This window comes from Phaseolus vulgaris, chromosome 2, assembly GCF_000499845.2.
Source record: "Phaseolus vulgaris cultivar G19833 chromosome 2, P. vulgaris v2.0, whole genome shotgun sequence".
NCBI classification, from domain to species: Eukaryota; Viridiplantae; Streptophyta; class Magnoliopsida; order Fabales; family Fabaceae; genus Phaseolus; species Phaseolus vulgaris.
In genome coordinates, this window is record NC_023758.2 from 40971491 (window position 1) to 40989076 (window position 17586).

Sequence of the window (17586 nt, forward strand, 5' to 3'; positions counted from 1 at the left end):
AGAGTTTTTATCAATCTAAAAATTTATTTATTTATTTTCATCATACAGATAAGTATTTGAAATAATTAATTTATGATGGCATCTAAGGATCAAGAGTGCAAGGATTAATATTTTTTTATGTGTTATCCATTGTACGTGTAATTTAATTTTGCTGATAAAAAAAAAACCGTGTAATTTAATTTGTATATATGTATTATCTTATATTTTGTATATAATGGTAGAAGGGTTTAAAAGGGAAGGGGTGTAGTTAGTGGAAATGTTTTAGGAGTTTGGGTAGTGTTTTAGTTTACTTGTAAATATGGGCTGAAATAAATAAAAATGAGGATAATATAAGGGTGAATATTAAAGATGAGAAGTGGATGAAATTTTTTATTTTAAAATAAACTCATAATGCGATTGATAAATTTATCTTATTTATTCCTAACTCACTTCCTTTCTTAGAATAATTTTATTGATTAATGAGAACATAGTACAATCCATCAATAATCAATTAACAACAATCATGATTCACCTACAACTCGTTTCTCAAACTATAAATAAATTATGAACTTCTGAATTACTTACTCAAAATTCATTAGAGAAGTAATTTGAAAGTGACATACAAATAAAAATAGTGTTTTAGAAAACGATGTTATACAACACTAATTTATATGCATTGCATAAAAATAAATTAAATTATATGCAATCCCCAATTAAATGGTTCCAATTCATTGGTCAAAATTCACAACAATTAACTGGCAACAAAAAGAGAAGATAAATAAACAGTTGAATCATTAATACAATATGAAGCTTCAATTCCATAATTTCTACACCTTAAATCTAAAATTAGTTTCTAAGTATTACTTAAAAACATTAAATAATTACTAGAAGAATATGATGATTAATATGAACTAACGTGGTTCAAGATTCAAATTCTAGTAATACCATTTAAGTATGAAATAAAGTATATCAGAAATAGAATACACAACTTATGCACCTTCATGATCTCCAGTGGAATTTATCATTGTTTCCAGCGATAAATAATAGGTATTAACACCATGATAGAAAAATGTAAGCACTAAAGCTACCTTGACATTTTCAAGATTAGTAGCACTAACAAAAAATTTGTTCAAGAACATGACCTATCTTCGGTTCAAAGAACAATTTGAAATAAAGTTGAGTAATTGGAATTACCATTTATTTTTCAGGATCTTTGTATGAACACCCACCTGGATTATGATTTCACAGCCCAAAGATTCAAAAGTAAAACTTAATGAGGACACAAATTCATCATACGTAATAAAGGAAACTGCACTAAAATTAATAACAGATAAACAAGATTATTCACACATGCGTACATACAACAAAGCCTCATGCAACTTCACTTCAGGAGGCTAAAAAAACATTAAGGGCTGCTCATGTATGAAACAAAAAGAAAAAAGAAAAAAAAAATATCATGTATCACTCCAGTTATCATCATCTTCACCATCATCACTTGCAACAACCTGAAGGTGGATACTGATTAGATATAAAATGCAGAACCAATCACAGTAGGGGAAATCAGTAATAGATAACAAGAGTGTAGTGACAAATACCTGACGAATTGCATTTGCCTTCTCTAAAATTGCTGTAACTTTGACGTTGGCAGTGGGACCAGTGGCATCATTTGACTTTCCTGTTACTGTGGGCCTCAGGTTGAAGGCCTGAACCAATAATGCAAAAGTTAACCACAATAAACATTATTACTTTGTTTACAGATAAATTTGCATGACATGATATAGACTCCAGAGTCAATTTTTGTCATTTGGAGGACTAAATTGATGTGAAAAATTCAAAGATTTAATGACCATTGATGTATTTATAGTGAAGGACAAACTTGATGACACTTATATCTGTGTGGATGAACAAAAGGCTTATTTTTACTATTAAACAGTTGAGATTATAACATGACTACATACTTTTGTCCTGATTTGATATAGGAAATCTTCTCTTTCATCTGTCTCCTTTCCCATTTTCAACTGGTTTGCTTCTTTCTGACCCTTCAACTTCTGCTGATCCGGCTGCAGGAATCGCTGAATGCATGAATACATTGTTAGATTGCAACATCATCTTGGTTGAATAAATAAAATGTTCAAGAAAAAGGTAAGACCAAATGTTACCTTGTTCTTCAACTTATGTATAATGTTGTCATAAGACTCATGACCATCGTGATAAATTTGCATTTGCTCAACCTTGGTGAACCTAGGTTGCTGGAAGACAGGAGAATCTGGAAGACTGTGATCATTAACAAGTTCAGCATCTTCAGATATACAATGCAATGTCTCATCTGTCGTATCCAACTCTGGTTTTGAGACCCACCATTGCATTGGAGGAAGTGGAGGTGGTGGTGGAGGTGGTGTAGGCTCTGCATGCCCATGTGGCATAACAACATTATTGAATTTGGAATGCTTTTTACTTTCTTTCTCAAGTGTAGGATTTACATTATCATAACTTGGAAAATCAAGTAAAGGCCTGGATAAAGAACGTTCCACACCAATAGTAGTACATGTACCATTTCCACTTTTAACATTGGTATCAACATTGGACACAGATTCAGTTGATGACTTTCTGCTAGGAGAATCATGTACCCCATGGTCACTGCTTCCAGGAGTTTCATCAGATTCCCACTGATCAGAGTTATAGTCAGAGCGAGGGCTTCGACAATCATCGGATATGTACGGAGATGATCTACAGAAAGTGTCATCGTCATCAGAATGAGAAACTGAACCATCCAGCAGAGGAATGGAAGATTCAGGGACTAACTGGAAAGAAGGAAATATATCCTTCACGCTTTCATGACGATTACTGCCATCAGGAAATTTAAGTTTTAGTTTGGAGGTCTCTAGTCCAATGATAGGATGGAAAGATATTTTCATATGTTCAAGTGGAGGCGAAGGAGGAAGTGACTTTATAGGATATCCAGAACCAACTTTCTCTTTGAAAGTGGTTGTCTCGGGAAATGACTGTCCTACAATGCCATTTTGTTCACTCTGTTCCAATAGAACTTGTTTCAGAGAATTATAATGCTCAGATTTTTCATCAAATGAAACTTTCCGTTGAAAACTATTTATTAATAATCTACGACTAAGTCCAAACACTCGTGATGAGTTTTCACCATTTCCCTGGTCGGGTTCAGTGCTGTTCTTTGTGTCAGGGGCCGTTGGAAGACCACTTCCAGGAGTAATTACTCTGATTTCCCCTAAACTGTTCCTTTCTGTCTGACCAACCCCGTTACTCAGCAGAGAATTGCCATTGGTTTTTTCAGAGGTACAAGCTTGGTCATCATCATGGCCTGATGTTATGAATCTAGAAGTTGGCCCCTTTAGAATCTGTTCTGCAACCTCTTCTGACGTTGATTCCCGTACCTGTTCCTCTTTATAACCATCCCTCTTTTGCATTGCATTATGACCTGAAGCTCCATCTGTTTCACCTTTTGTGCTCAATGGCCCTTGACTTGTAGAATTTGACTTGTTGAAATCAGGAGGTTTTGATGGCTCAAGTCCTAATAATCCACCATTGGTCCAGAACCTAACTGAGTTATCAGCCAAAGACTCTTTACGTGTCTCTTCATATTTGTAGATATTGGTGCTGATCTTACCTGCTTCCTCATCTGGTAAAGTAGTGCTATTAGAACCAAAAAATGATACATTGGTTTCAATTGGTGCTGACACAGCATCATTAACAGTAGTAGAACCAATATAGGTATTAGCGCATTCTGAGTGATCCAAAACAGAATTTGCATGTGTGTGAGGAACCTGTTCACATGCAGTAGTCTTAGAAGGATGTGAATCAGCTATAGTGTTGGCTATTTCTTCGCTAACAGAAACATCTGATGGACTAACAGATGACAAATCAGATGCATGTGGGCCTGATGTGCAAGGAGGAACTTCTTCCATAGAGTCAGGTAAATTACTGGACATTTCTTTGTATAGGGAAACTGTGTCTCTGGTCGTTTCTTCACTGGAAGGAAAATCTGATGGACTCCCAGATCCCAAATTAGATTCATGTGGCTCAGATGTGAGAGGAGTAATTTCTTGCAATGAGTCGGGGAAATTTCTGAACGTTTCTTTGTTGAAGCAAACAGTGTCTCTAGTAATTTCGTCACTATAAAGATCATCTGATGGACTCCAAAGTTCCAAATCAGATGCATGTGAATTTGATGTGAGAGGAAGGATTTCTTGCAATGAATCAGGCAAGTTCCCAAACGTTTCTTTGTTGAAGCAAACTGGATCTCTCGTCATTTCTTCACTATAGGAAACATCTGATTGACTAACAAGTCCTAAATTAGACGCATGTGGCTCTGATGTAGGAGGAGTATCTTGCGGTGACTCGGGCAAATCCCTGAAAGCTTCCTTGTTTACAGAAGCAGCATCTCTTGTTAAGTTTTCACTATCAAGGAAATCTAATGGACTTACAGATACCAAATCGAGAACATTATTTTTTTTCAGTGATTCCGCTAGATCCTTGGCTGTTTCTTCATTTATTGGAACAGTACATTCAGTCGGGGAAATGACATCAGATAGATTATTGTCCAGTAAATTAGGAGCTTCGGTATTTCCATGAGTGACATGTGAAGTGAATTGTTGAACCTCTCGTTTTGTTATATAATCAATATCATTTTCAGATTCTGATTCAATGGTGTTGAGAGCATCCTCGTAATTATCAGGTTCACTATCAATATCATCAGTTTGAACCCTGTTGGAGACTAGTTTCGGGTTGTTTTCTTCATTAAATAGGATATGATTGTCGTCAATGTTTGTCATGGTAACATCCTCATCCACATTCATATCTGAGTCATGCTTTTCCACAAGCCTCTCTGGAGTTTTATCTCTATCACAGGCTTGACTTTTAGATTCCACTAACTCTTCCTTTTCATCCCAAGTAACACCAGATGAAACTGAGGCAACTCGTTTTTCCAACAAATCATGTGAAATACTCTCATTTATATGAGAAGATACTGATGGCAGAGTATCAGTTTTCTGGGTCAACCTACTAGAGGAAGGTTCTTTATAATCTGGCTCATCAGATCGCACAGAATTACTTGGATGGAAAACACATTCAATGTAGCCAGCACCAGACTTTGAATCAAAAGAATTTGAATAATGTTCCAGATCTGACTTTGTTCTCATATCTATGGTGGAGGCTGTTTGTGAGGAAGAAGTGCGCCCATTGATAGCAGAAGAAACAGATTGCATTCTAGGTAGTCAATACAATATGTAAGTGTTGATTTTGAATGAATAACCATTAACTATGCAATAGACATGTAGATGTAAATATATAATACCTGCCACTACTGCTATGCCTCTGTTCACCCCTCAAAATTTCTCCATTCCTTCGTGACCTTTTCTTCTGTCCAACATTTTTTGAATAAGTACCAAGAAATTGTTTGCAAAGAAATCAATGAATGCATATGACAGGAAAGAAGCTGGGTTAACAATAATCTTCTCACTGAAAGGCTAGGATCATTATAGTACCTTGCTTTTATGAGATTTCCTTGCTTTCTCAGTGTAAGATTCATCTGAATCAGCAGATATTCTTTTAAAGAAGGTTGGATCTGAATATCTCCTGAAACAAGATCCAGGGCCACCAGTATCAAATCTGATTGACACATGGAATGTTTCGTTAGCCAGTACAGGACACTTGATTTAAGCAAGATTAGTTGGCATAACTAAACTCTTTCAAAACCGGACAGAGATGGGAAATAGGACAGGCACGGTACCTGTCCAAATTTGAACAAGACTGTATTTTTTTTTATCATCTAGACCTCGGAAATTAGTCTAAGATGAATTATCAACTAATCTTGCTCATAGTTTTGGGAGTGTAATTCCAAAAATGAAATCTACAACTGTAATAGTAGTGAAAATTGTAAAGACTTGGATTTAGATGATGTTGATTATGATTCTTATCTAGGAAATTTCTATTTGACTGTGGTTGGTATTTACTTGTATGTTTTAAGACACCTACGATATGAAGTTTAATAGTTAATTATGAATGTCATTAATTGAGTAATTTTTATCATATTTTAGCCTTTATATGTATAATATATATATATTATATAAACAATGTAAAAAATTCAAAATAGCTGTTATTCCACTACAGCAATTTTAGGGCTGGCCACTACGCACCACTATTTAGAATTTGAAGTCCAAATTTGAGCAAGATTGTAAATTTTTATTTCAGTACCTAACTAATATTGCTATTCTCTAAACAAAAAGACAATGGGGGATGGAAATTTAGCATACTTATCAAGCAAGTGTACACGCGGAGGTTCACGACATTCTTCATATGAATCCATAATAAAATGAGGCAAGTCATTGTAAATGAAATGATTTTGGGCAGGTTTTATGCGTTGATGCCATTCACAACCTGAAAGGAAACTTCTGCATTAAGGACTACCATAATCTTTGAACATTGAAACCATGGTCATAAATAATGTAGTATTCCACAATTTAAAATAAAATATATGGATATATGCTATCTAAAAAAGTACATAAATCTAGCTTAGTGCCACTTGACTGCAATCAGGTTAAAAATAATCTAAAATAAACATTACTTTAAAAATTATATTCGTTGCAAGTTTGAGTTTTAGCATCTTTTGCAGATCAGCTTCCACGCCAACCAAATCAAATTCACACACAAAATTAATATATACCATACATAATCTACATTATATGTACAGTAAATCATGACCATATTCAAAATCATCAGCCTCCATTTAATCACAATAACATGACTCGTTGAACATGTTGAAGGCATGAATACTCAACCAACCATGGTATTTTCCGCTTTCTTAATGTTTTAGAGGATTTCTATCAAATTAAGGGTTTGCATACTAACAAAGATCTATATTTTAACTGTGGCTCACTATTAAAGAAAGATCAAAAGCCCAATTAAAGTGGATATCACAAACCATGTAAAGAAATAGAAAGAAAATTCATATGAGGCAACCTAACTTCAATATGATTCAGCTGCCTGATCAGTACAATACTAGACAAACCCATGAAAACCCTTCACATTACTTCATTGATACAAATTATAGTATATCAGACTGTCAGTTAAATTTTAGTGATGTTTGATGTATCAAAAGATTCTATTCAAGGAAACAAGTCTAAGAAGCTTGTTATATACTCAAATATTTAAGATGGGGAATAACCATCTCAAATGCTACTATTTTTTATTAACTCGGGCAATAGATATGCTTATATCAGAACTTGTAAAACAGTAGTAATTTGCATTCTTCAACATTAGTTAGGTTGTATTAATTTAAAACATAACACATTTTCTTTGTCCAAATTTATTTTATGATATGTTTTAGAAAGGCACGGGTTCAAATCATAGAATAGCCTCCTGACTCCCATTATGCTGCCCTCTATAAAATTTGGAAAAAAAGTATATTTTGTGGTTTTCAGAGATCTTTCAAATATATTTGGTAAAGGTAAACCCCATTAGGCAAAATACAAAAACTCTATTTTCTAAAGCAATAACTTTCAGAAATGAAATTAACGTATTCAGAATAAAAAAAAACAGAATTTCCAGTAACCACATAGTTTGGGATCATAGCCAAAATAACCATACCAGCTGTGTAAGCTAAATGTATGTGACTTGTTTGTGCCAATACAGCCTTCTCCAAGGCAGGTAATGAAGCTTCAATATTTTGAACACGAACCATCAATCTATGACTCCTGGAAGCTGTTGTCATTACTTGCTCCTGCAGACCATGAAAAACCTCTGCTGCAAAACTACATTTTTCAAAAAGTTTCATGACTTATATGAACATCATACAAATAAAAAAAAGGAAACTAGAACTACTTCAATTAAAATCACACAGGAATTGAACAAGGTTTTGACAAGCATAGAGTAAATGTCACAGTTATCAGTGACTGTTTAATTATATTTACCCTAGACAATGGAGCACATACAAAACACAATCCGATAGCAGAATGGGATGAAAGTACCCAGTGGACATTGGAGAGATTAAATTGAATCCAACAAAATAAACATTTTTTTTTACATTAAAACTTTTCAGGATTTATTATGCAACATTATAAGGGATATTTTCCGAAACAACAAATGCAGATCATATGTAAGGCTTTACATCAAGCAAAACTAACAATAAGCTATTTCAGCGCTACTTATAACGGATAAAATACTTCTCCAACTGGGGTTCAGCAAAGATAATTTTTGAAGAAACAACACACAAGATCCCAGAGATGAAAAACTTCTCCAATTGGGGTTCGGCAAGGACAAGATTTGAGAAATAACACGCAAGATCCCACATTTGTTCGGCTCTTTCAATAAAATAAAAATATAATCAAATTGCTTTGTTGTCCAACTTTGCCATCAAGCTTAAGACAAATATGGCAACTTAAAATCTAACTCTTTTAGAACAACCATAGTCCAATTTCATTGAAACCTAAATCAAACTACAAGCTTTTTGGATTGTAACTCGGATCAAAATAAGTAAGGAGTAAGACAGGGGAGGAAGGTGGTATATATCAGTAATGAAGGTCCAAAAAACTAAAATTTTCACAATGGCATTCGAATTCCTTCTACTGTGGACTATACCTACAGCTGTTTATAAGTTTAGTTAAAAGAGAAAACCTCAAGAAGAAATGGAAGAAAGAATCAAGAGTTAGTTCACAAGAAAAAGCAAGAAAGCATTTTTTGACAAATTCATTCCACGAAACCATTGCAACTCGTGAACCACCAAACTCTAAAAGGCGAAATGAGTTTGAGCGATTATCCAGAAAGCAACCAAGGTCGAGCTGTATCACACTACACAACCTGTAAGATTCTACACAAAGCTCAACCGAAAACAAAATTCAAATAGTATTCTATCTCCTTACCAGTTGAAATTTGGCCCAAATACCGAAAAATCCCGGCCTCAATTCCAACGGCTAAGTACTTTTCTCCCTAAACGAAATCCAACCTTATTCTGTTACATCTAAAACCAACATTCTCAGTAACCCCCAACCCTCTACCCCATTGAAGGTTCGGAACTACAGAAATTAAGCAACCCCATTTCGCAAACAACTCGCATAAGCATAAAAATTGCAAATTTCACTTATTTAAACAAACCCAGATAGAAAGAAAAAAAAAAGATGATATTGAAAGAAAACATACTCAGCAAGATCACCAAGTTGCCTCAAGATCCCAACAAGACCAGCCACAGCCACACCATCCAACACAGCTTTAGGTTCCTCTCTGTTGGTCTCTCTGTACAACTCAGGCTGCCCCAAACTGAACTCATTCCTCACCTGCAACCTCACCAGAGGCATCTTCCTCACTGGAACAGTGAAAACCCAAAACAAGTTACTTTTTGTCCTCTTTTATTTACCCCCTTCTGCCTGATAACTCTCCCGCTGAAACCAATGAATGTGCGCGTGGGCCGGAAAGCATTAAATGAACGAATTATGAGAGAAGCCAGTAACCAGAAAATAATAGAGATTGTCGAAGTAGTATTTGTTTAATTTTTAGGAGGTATTAGAATTTAGAGAAAGAAATTAGGTGGGTGTGTGGATTGGAGCAGCTTAACTGCCAAAGAGAAGAAACAAAGAGTGAAAAATCAGGCTAAGTGTACGGATCGGTGAGGTAAGGGAGAAGAAGGACATTGCCAACTCTGCAAGCCATTCTTGAACGGAAATCATTGTCTGAGAAAACATATGAGAACAACAAAACTACCAAAACACCCTCTCTCTTTCTTTAAATGCCTTACGTGTCCGGAAAGTGTTGTGTGTTGAAATGACCGGTTTGGGGCTGCGAAGTGTCACAAAATTGTGCCTTTGTGTGGCTCCGAACCTTCGACGTGGGTACCACAATCTTTTCCTTGGTTGGTCAAAATGGTAAAACACAGAGGGACCCTAACGCTGGACATGAATCCGAACATGTTCAATTTTGTTTTTCGAAATTTTATCAGGGTCAACTTTTGAAAATTATCGTAAAAAAACAAGCTTGTGAAATTAAAAAATAAACCAATTTTTTTTTTTTTTTATAATAGTAAGAATTACTAGAACTCTACGTATGTGGATAATGCAAGATAGTGATGTTTATGAACGTGAAAATACGGTGCTTGGGGTGACCATTTAGATGGAATGGTTTCCGATGTTTCAATTTCAAGGATTTAATGCTAAGATCTAAAATTTGTTTTATGTGGTGCGATGTGTGTGCATAGCTAGAATGCTAGAGCCTTAATTAGTTCAAGATTTAATGCTAAGATCTAAGTTTGTTTTATGTAGTGGGATGTGTATAGCTAGAATGCTAAAACTTGATTAGTCAGCAAAAGATGGTATTAATAATTTTGTTTGAATTTAATTATATTGGGAAATTGATGGATTTTAAGAATAGTAAGTAGAACAGAGCATAGATACCCCATTCATCAATGAATAATCGAAAACAGGTGAAGTCATTTACTTCAGCTGCTAAGTAATGGCACCCTCCCTAATCTTTTCTTTGTCTGCTAATTAATTTGATACTAATAAGGAGAAACAGAGTGAGAGGGTAATAGAAGGGAAAAGAAAGCGACAGAAAGAAAGTGATTTGTCATTAATAACAGTAAGGAGCAAATAAATTCTTATGTCCTTCGCATTACATCATAAATGCAGATAATAAGGGGAGATTTTGCTTTCTTTCTGGAGTTGTTAAGCCAAAGTGTCATCCACTAGATATTTTGGTATGTGATAGTGTGAGTTAGTTTTTGTGGCTTTAATTGGACATTGTGGTCAAAATATGCATTCCAAAAATGAAAGATTGGTGAAGCAGTTAACAGTAACAAGAAAAACAGGGAAATTTTCACCAAATTCTTGAAGCGTAAAATATGACCAGCAGTCTCTGTCGCTGAGTCCGTAAGAGTTGACAAAGAAATTTGGAGAAGAGTTTGGTGAAAGGTTTGACTTGGAACAGTTACCTAGAATCTTTATTGCCTTTCACTTCACCCAACACCAAATGCCATTTCATTCTAACTTATGATTAATACCAAAATTAGATTTTTTTTTCATGGATATCATACTTGTTGCATATATTACGAACATCAGTAACAAAAGGTTATAATGAAATTGAAAAGGTTGAGTGCAAGTAGAACCATTTTATGTGAATAAGTAGTATGAGATGAATATAATTTCGGTTCAGATTCAATTTACTGGAAACTCTATCATAATAAAAATAATTTTAATTGAATTCTTATTACACATACATTAATTGTGTATGATTAATTTTGAATTTATACCTTGAGTAAAGGAATGTATATGTAAAAATAACAATACTTAAGTTGTACCATTTATGTACGAATTCAGTTTTGTTGATTTTTTTAAAAAAATATTTGTTTTTTATTTAAATAAAATAAAATAATTAATTTAATTACTAATTTACATTTCTTATAAATTTAAAAAATATTTAGTTATTTTAACTAAAAAATAATATTAAAATCTTAAAAATTTGAGAAAACTATGTATTATTGGTTTGTGTGTTCCTGATTCTGTCTATATAGGTTCTACCAATATAGGCAGACCAACTTACGGGGTCAGTTGAAACTCCTCATAATGCATCTATTATTGCATCAGATAGCAATACTCATAATATACACATTATTTTCTCTAAAACTTAAATAACTTTTCAATTTTTAATTTAACATTTTTTATCAATTTTTAAGCTTTTTATAGTTCGTTCATAAGTACATAACAAAAGTAATCCTTTAATAAATTGAACAGTGACTATTCTAGTAGGGAATACCTATTTTAACACATAATTGAATGCAATTTTTGTCCAGTACGTTTAAGAAAATTACTTCAATCAGTTGATATTTCAAAATTTTAAGATGGTATTAAATAGTATTTTGTTTGAACTTATCTTCATCTTAGAGAAAAAAATAATATTAACTATTATTTAATTAGTAAAAGATATATTTTTAGAAACTACATAAAATAAATCAAGAATATATGAGATCATTTGAACATATACTTGTAATATATGATTTTTAATCTAAGTATAAAACCACAAGAAATAAAATAGTAAAAAAATAATATAGCATATATCATATATTTTTTTTCTACGACATGTGACAGGAAACTCAAAATTTAATATATTGTAATAACATTATTGAATAAAAGTGCCACAACGGCACTCTAGCATAGTGGAAAGTTGAGGGTGTTGCGTCACACTAATCAATGAACACAGAACATGGAGTGCCATAACACAATTACTCGTTCAATCTGTTAGGTTTCACAATATTCAAAAGGATATAACTTATATTTTAATTAGTTTCTTAATTTATCATAAATTAGATCGATGTTCAAGTTATTGGAGTGCCAAAAAAGTAAGTGAAGGCAAATATAATAATGTGGGGCAGGCTAGAGAAGTAAAGCCAAGTTGTTAACTTGTCTTTAGGCATCTTTCGCCATAATTAAAGGGTCCTTCACTGCTCAATGCAATTAATTATCTAATTACTCCATTTAATTATGGTCATAATTTAAGTGAGTACATAGTTGGAGAACTTCCATTTTTCATTTCTTTTCCTTTTTTGGTTTCTTTTATCTTTTCTTTCTGTTCTTTAATTAATGTGTCATTGCTTTCTTGTTTATTTTTGTTCGAATATAGTACATAGAAAGAAATATGATTCTGCTGTCTCATTTCTTTAAAGTTCGCGCATCCCAAACCAGAATGATATTTACCAATTCATATAGCAACTTCAATGCCTTACTTTCCTTTTTTATATGTCCATTTTAAAACTAGTCAACTTGTAAATAGTAAATATAATTAGGTCTAGAACAAATTTAAAAGAAAACCCATTCTACCCAATTTAGTTATATTTTCATTAGTATAACATATTATCTTGGTTTAAGTATGTTTAAAATCTTATACAACAAAGAAAATCAAGAAAAAGTTTGTTTTTATTTTCTAAATCATTTTTAAACATATTTTTTTTCCTAAAAATATCATAAAATGAATCTTCCTAAAACTAATAAATAATTATTCTTAAATAAAATAAAATAAAATAATAGTACCTTCCCATACCATCTAAAATAAACTATATATTTGTAAGTGACTTAATAAAAATTCAATAGTGAATAATTTAATAAAAATAATAAAATATAGTTATGATAGGTTATAAATTATTTTTATATCATATTAATAAGTGAATTTTAAGTTTTACTTAACATTTTAAAATCGATTTATTATAATTTTTAACAAAAAAATAAAAATAAGTATAAATACCTATTCTCCAAGCATTAATTTGATTAATTAATCTTAGTGTACATCTATTGGATATGAAACTCAAATTGAAATTGATATGTATTGTGATATGTAATCATTTTGCAAAGTTTTTTAAAAAGTAAAGAGATATTATTTATTTTACTTAAATATATATAAAATTGTCACATTATTTTTTTAAAATTTGTATCATTGTTTTAAATATTTATACATGAGAAAGAAAAAATATTTTCAGTACAAATGTTTGACAATGGAAAACATGTTAAAAATAAGGTGACAAATTATAATAAAAAACATAGATAACAAAAGTACAAATAAACGTTTCTAATTCTAGAAATTGAAAATATGCTTTGAGAATTATTCAATTTTAAAATTAAAGACAAAAATTTAAGTGAAATAATTAAATGTAAAGAAAAACCTGTACATTAGTTAAGGTAAGTAATTTATAAAATACGGAAACGTTTAAATGAACTCTTAAAAATGCACAATGAACATTAAAAAAGTTGGAAAAGAAGATAGAGAAAATACCAATTATAGTAAAATGCAAAAATGTAAGAAGATTTCAAAATGTAAAAAGTATAAATCAAAATTCAAATATAATGTAAATGATTAAAAAATTTAAGTCCAAAAGGCTTGTAAAGTTTGTTTGAAAGGTAGTTTTGTTAATCGAACCAGAAAAGGAATAAAAAAAAGTTGAAAATAAGATAAAAAATGAATTAAAGAGTAAAAGGGAGATGAAAAATCAATCTAAAAATAATGATGTTTTTGGTATTGTAATTTCACATTAAATTATTTTATTCTCCGTCTCTAGTTTAAATTTGAGACCTCTTAGATATTTGTAGTAAAAAAATTATTGGAATTGGTTATTGTCAATTTTTTTAATGGCAAACAAATTTTCTTTATGTTAAAATATTTTATACTGACTCGTTGCTGATGTGAATGTTATAATATTACAATATTGAAAATTTGTTTGTTACGTACAAAAAACACTAGTTATTTCAATCATTTTCTTACTACAATTATTTAAAAGGTCTAAAGTGTGAAATAGGAAAAAAAACTATCAATCTCACGTTATAGTCCAGTCCAGTTATGAAAAACATATTTAACCGGTCCTATTTCATTTACTATTTTTATTTTTTTTTATAAAAAATAAATAACAAATAAAATGCTGAAAAATAAACGTGAAGATCAAGTAAATTGTATATAGTGTAAATAATTTATTGAAACTATCAGAAATATTGTACTAAAAGTTATCAATATAGTAAAATATGTAAAAATAGTTATTTTAATCCTTTACATTTTTATTAATTATTATAATTATATAATAAAATTATTTTTTTATTATGATTCTTTTTTCTTATATATCATGAAAAATAAAATAAAATTTGATTAATGGAAATAATAATACGAAGATAAAAAAGTATATAGAAGTAAAATAGTTTTAAAAAACTAATTACTATTAATTGTTATGGATAAATGGTCGTAAACACTCGAGTTATCAGTCTATTGATTATTGATGTATGAAGTGTGATAGTTGTCATGCAATATTAGGTATAACTATTTCAACAACACTAAATTAAAATTGAACTCCTACTTATAGAAATTTCATTTTTAACGTAAGAATTCAAAATGAGATATTACTTTTAAAAGAAAAAGAAAATAAGACATGTATTATTTGAATTAATAATTAATAACCCATGTGAAAAGTAAGGGTTTATAAAATATAATATTATTTTGATTCTAAAATCACGAGTGATTGGTGTTTTAAATTCAACAAATTTGACACAGCATAATTTGTAAACAGTGATTTTAGATTATCTTCAACCTAATGAGTTTTGCTATTTTGAACACCCCGAGCTCACAAATTCTTGGAATATCGAATTTTATCAAAATTGAAAATTATAAGGCTTCCGAAAGGAAAATGATAAATCATTATTAAAATAAAGGCGACATTTCCATATTTTTTTATTTTGTTTGTAAGTTTCTGTCTTCAAATAAGATTCGAAGTCAAATAGGTCAAAAGTTAAATATTTTTTAAAATTAAATAAACTAATAAACGATAGATAGATTAAATAAATTGCAGACAGAGATATCAGATTCACATGATATCCACGTGAGCCACATACCCACGCACCAATAAAAAATAATTACACCTTGATATCTATTAAATAAATTAATGTGGAAGTTTCCAAAGAGATTTTTTTTATTCTATAATTATGCTCTGATAAAATTAATAAGCCACCAAAAGTTATATAAGAGTTTGGTTAGCTTCCAATATATGGTAGATTTAAACGAAAAAGGAAACAAGATTTTCTGCTAAATTTAAACTTCATATTATGTTAAATTTAAAATTTTAAAACAAAGAGTTTAGTTTTTTTATTTAATATAAAAAATAAAAATTCACACTTATATTTCATCGGCAATTGTGACCTGTGATTAATATCCAACTTTTAACTGTGATATTTCATTATGTGCAGGTCTTAGCTAAGTGATAATATAATCATATACAATAAATAGAATTTAGTCCTTTCAAATTTCACCTTGAGACACATCACCATCTGAAATTAATTAAATATAAAAAATGATTAAAACTACTCAGCCAGAGTATACACAAATTGATGCATTCTGGGTAATTAAGTAGTTGAACAACAATAAAGTGCATAAACTCACTAAGTGATGCTAACACAAAGTCTAATTAGGTAATTAGCAACCATATTACACTCAAAGACAAAATAGTTGTTTAAGATATTTTATAGGCATGCATTTAATGTGTATGAGATATTCAGAAATAATTTCTATGAATAAAAAAATGTTATGAATAACTAGTGGCAAAGCAATGATACATCCAAGACATGAGATCTGATTGTCTACTATCGAGACATATATAATTACTAGTAGAAGTTAGAAACATTTTTTTTAAGGAGTTTGTTATTCTTCTATGTTAAATTTGTAGTTAACTTTATGCTTGTGGTAATGTATGTAGGAAGGATCTTATATTTATACTTATTGGATCAAGAAGAATGATTTCCTCATGCAGAGAACCCACTACATATGAAAGTTTTATCGGTATGATAGTTACATGAATCTATATTTTCTCATTGTGATTTTTTTATCTTTTTCTAATCTCTTTTTTTAAAAGTAGATAAATATGAATCATTACCAATTTATCATTATCTTAAATGTTTGTTTTTTATTCTTTAAATGACAGAAACAATTATTGGTGGATGATATCAATCAAACTTGTGTTTTTTTAAATAAAATTTTACAATAAAATGAGATTTATAAGCATTAATTATATATTATAAGTTTACTATATTTCTAGTTGATATAATCTAAATATTCTTTTATCTATAAATAATTTGTAGATTGTCATTATCATTTTTTTTACCATTTTTTACATATCATTTTCTTATATATTATTCTTATATGATATAAGATGTGCTCTGACATTCTATGTATTCTTATTCGCTAAATAAGAGATCTTATCTTGCAAAGAAGGCATTAGTAAGTAACGAGTCCAATGAAAACCTGTTACAAGGTTTCACTGTCGAACAAATTTAGTAATTGACAAAGGTTGTTTACTCGCTCAACGATAATGGTAAAAGTGGCGCATTTATAAATGCTGCAAATTTGTTTGTCATAACTCGTCTATTGATTCTACTTCTACGAAACCATGGATTTGGAATAGCAGAGCAACCAACATTGCATCTGATTCACAATTTTTCACCCACTTCATCGTCATCATTTATTCCAAATGTTAATCTGCCCATAGACTCAACTGCGACCATCTCATCTACGGGTACGATTAAATTCAATAACAATATCACTCTTAAAAATGCTCTTTGCGTTACTTTTATAATTAAAATCTCATATTCGTTAGTAAGATAATTAAGTTCACTAAATGGTTGAATCGTTCCTTTTTCACATGGTTGAGTTTTGCAAGACTTAACTACGAGAAAAATTATTGGCTCGATAAACCATACGGAGACTTATACTACATGTGCATTCTTCCAAACCAAGACCGCACATCTCAAACAAAATTTATATGGAATAATTATCCATTGGGAAGAGATAAACCTGTTTACAAATATCTTACTTGTAATTATTATAGACATTAATTAATTCATATATATAGACACGAACTAGTGAGATGGGGGAAGATGAAATTGTACCCGAAGATGGAAAAGAGAGAGGGAGAAGAAAGAGAGATAAGGAAGAGAAAGAAAAATAGATCTTATAATTTATTTTATTTATTTAAATTATTTAATTTAATTATATATAAGTTCATTTTATTTATTTATATTATTTAATTTATCTGTCTATTTAATTTATCTTTAATTACACTCATTTATATTATTTAATTTA

The 17586-nt window shown here is 30.7% G+C and overlaps 1 protein-coding gene across 1 annotated transcript; it reads right to left on the reverse strand.

Annotated features, from left to right (window-relative positions):
- Positions 1-1272: 1272 nt before the first annotated feature.
- LOC137812137 (protein SCAR3) lies at positions 1273-9883 on the reverse strand. The gene is made up of 9 exons (XM_068614047.1): positions 9142-9883; positions 7594-7757; positions 6261-6384; positions 5493-5616; positions 5303-5367; positions 2139-5214; positions 1938-2051; positions 1575-1682; positions 1273-1484 (listed from the first exon to the last, which is right to left on the reverse strand). The coding sequence occupies exons 1-9, from the start codon at positions 9294-9296 to the stop codon at positions 1434-1436; spliced, it is 3981 nt and encodes a 1326-aa protein (XP_068470148.1). The 5' UTR covers positions 9297-9883; the 3' UTR covers positions 1273-1433.
- Between the last annotated feature and the right edge of the window lie 7703 nt (positions 9884-17586).

What these genes read in the sequence shown, in the direction of transcription:
- LOC137812137 (XM_068614047.1), bottom strand. Translation starts at nt 9,296, where the DNA reads ATGCCTCTGGTGAGGTTGCAGGTGAGGAATGAGTTCAGTTTGGGGCAG. An exon ending in GGAAATCTCATAAAAGCAAG is followed by an intron (nt 5,368 to 5,492) that starts GTACTATAATGA and finishes AATGTTGGACAG; the next exon opens with AAGAAAAGGTCACGAAGGAA. An exon ending in AGGCATAGCAGTAGTGGCAG is followed by an intron (nt 5,215 to 5,302) that starts GTATTATATATT and finishes TTGACTACCTAG; the next exon opens with AATGCAATCTGTTTCTTCTG.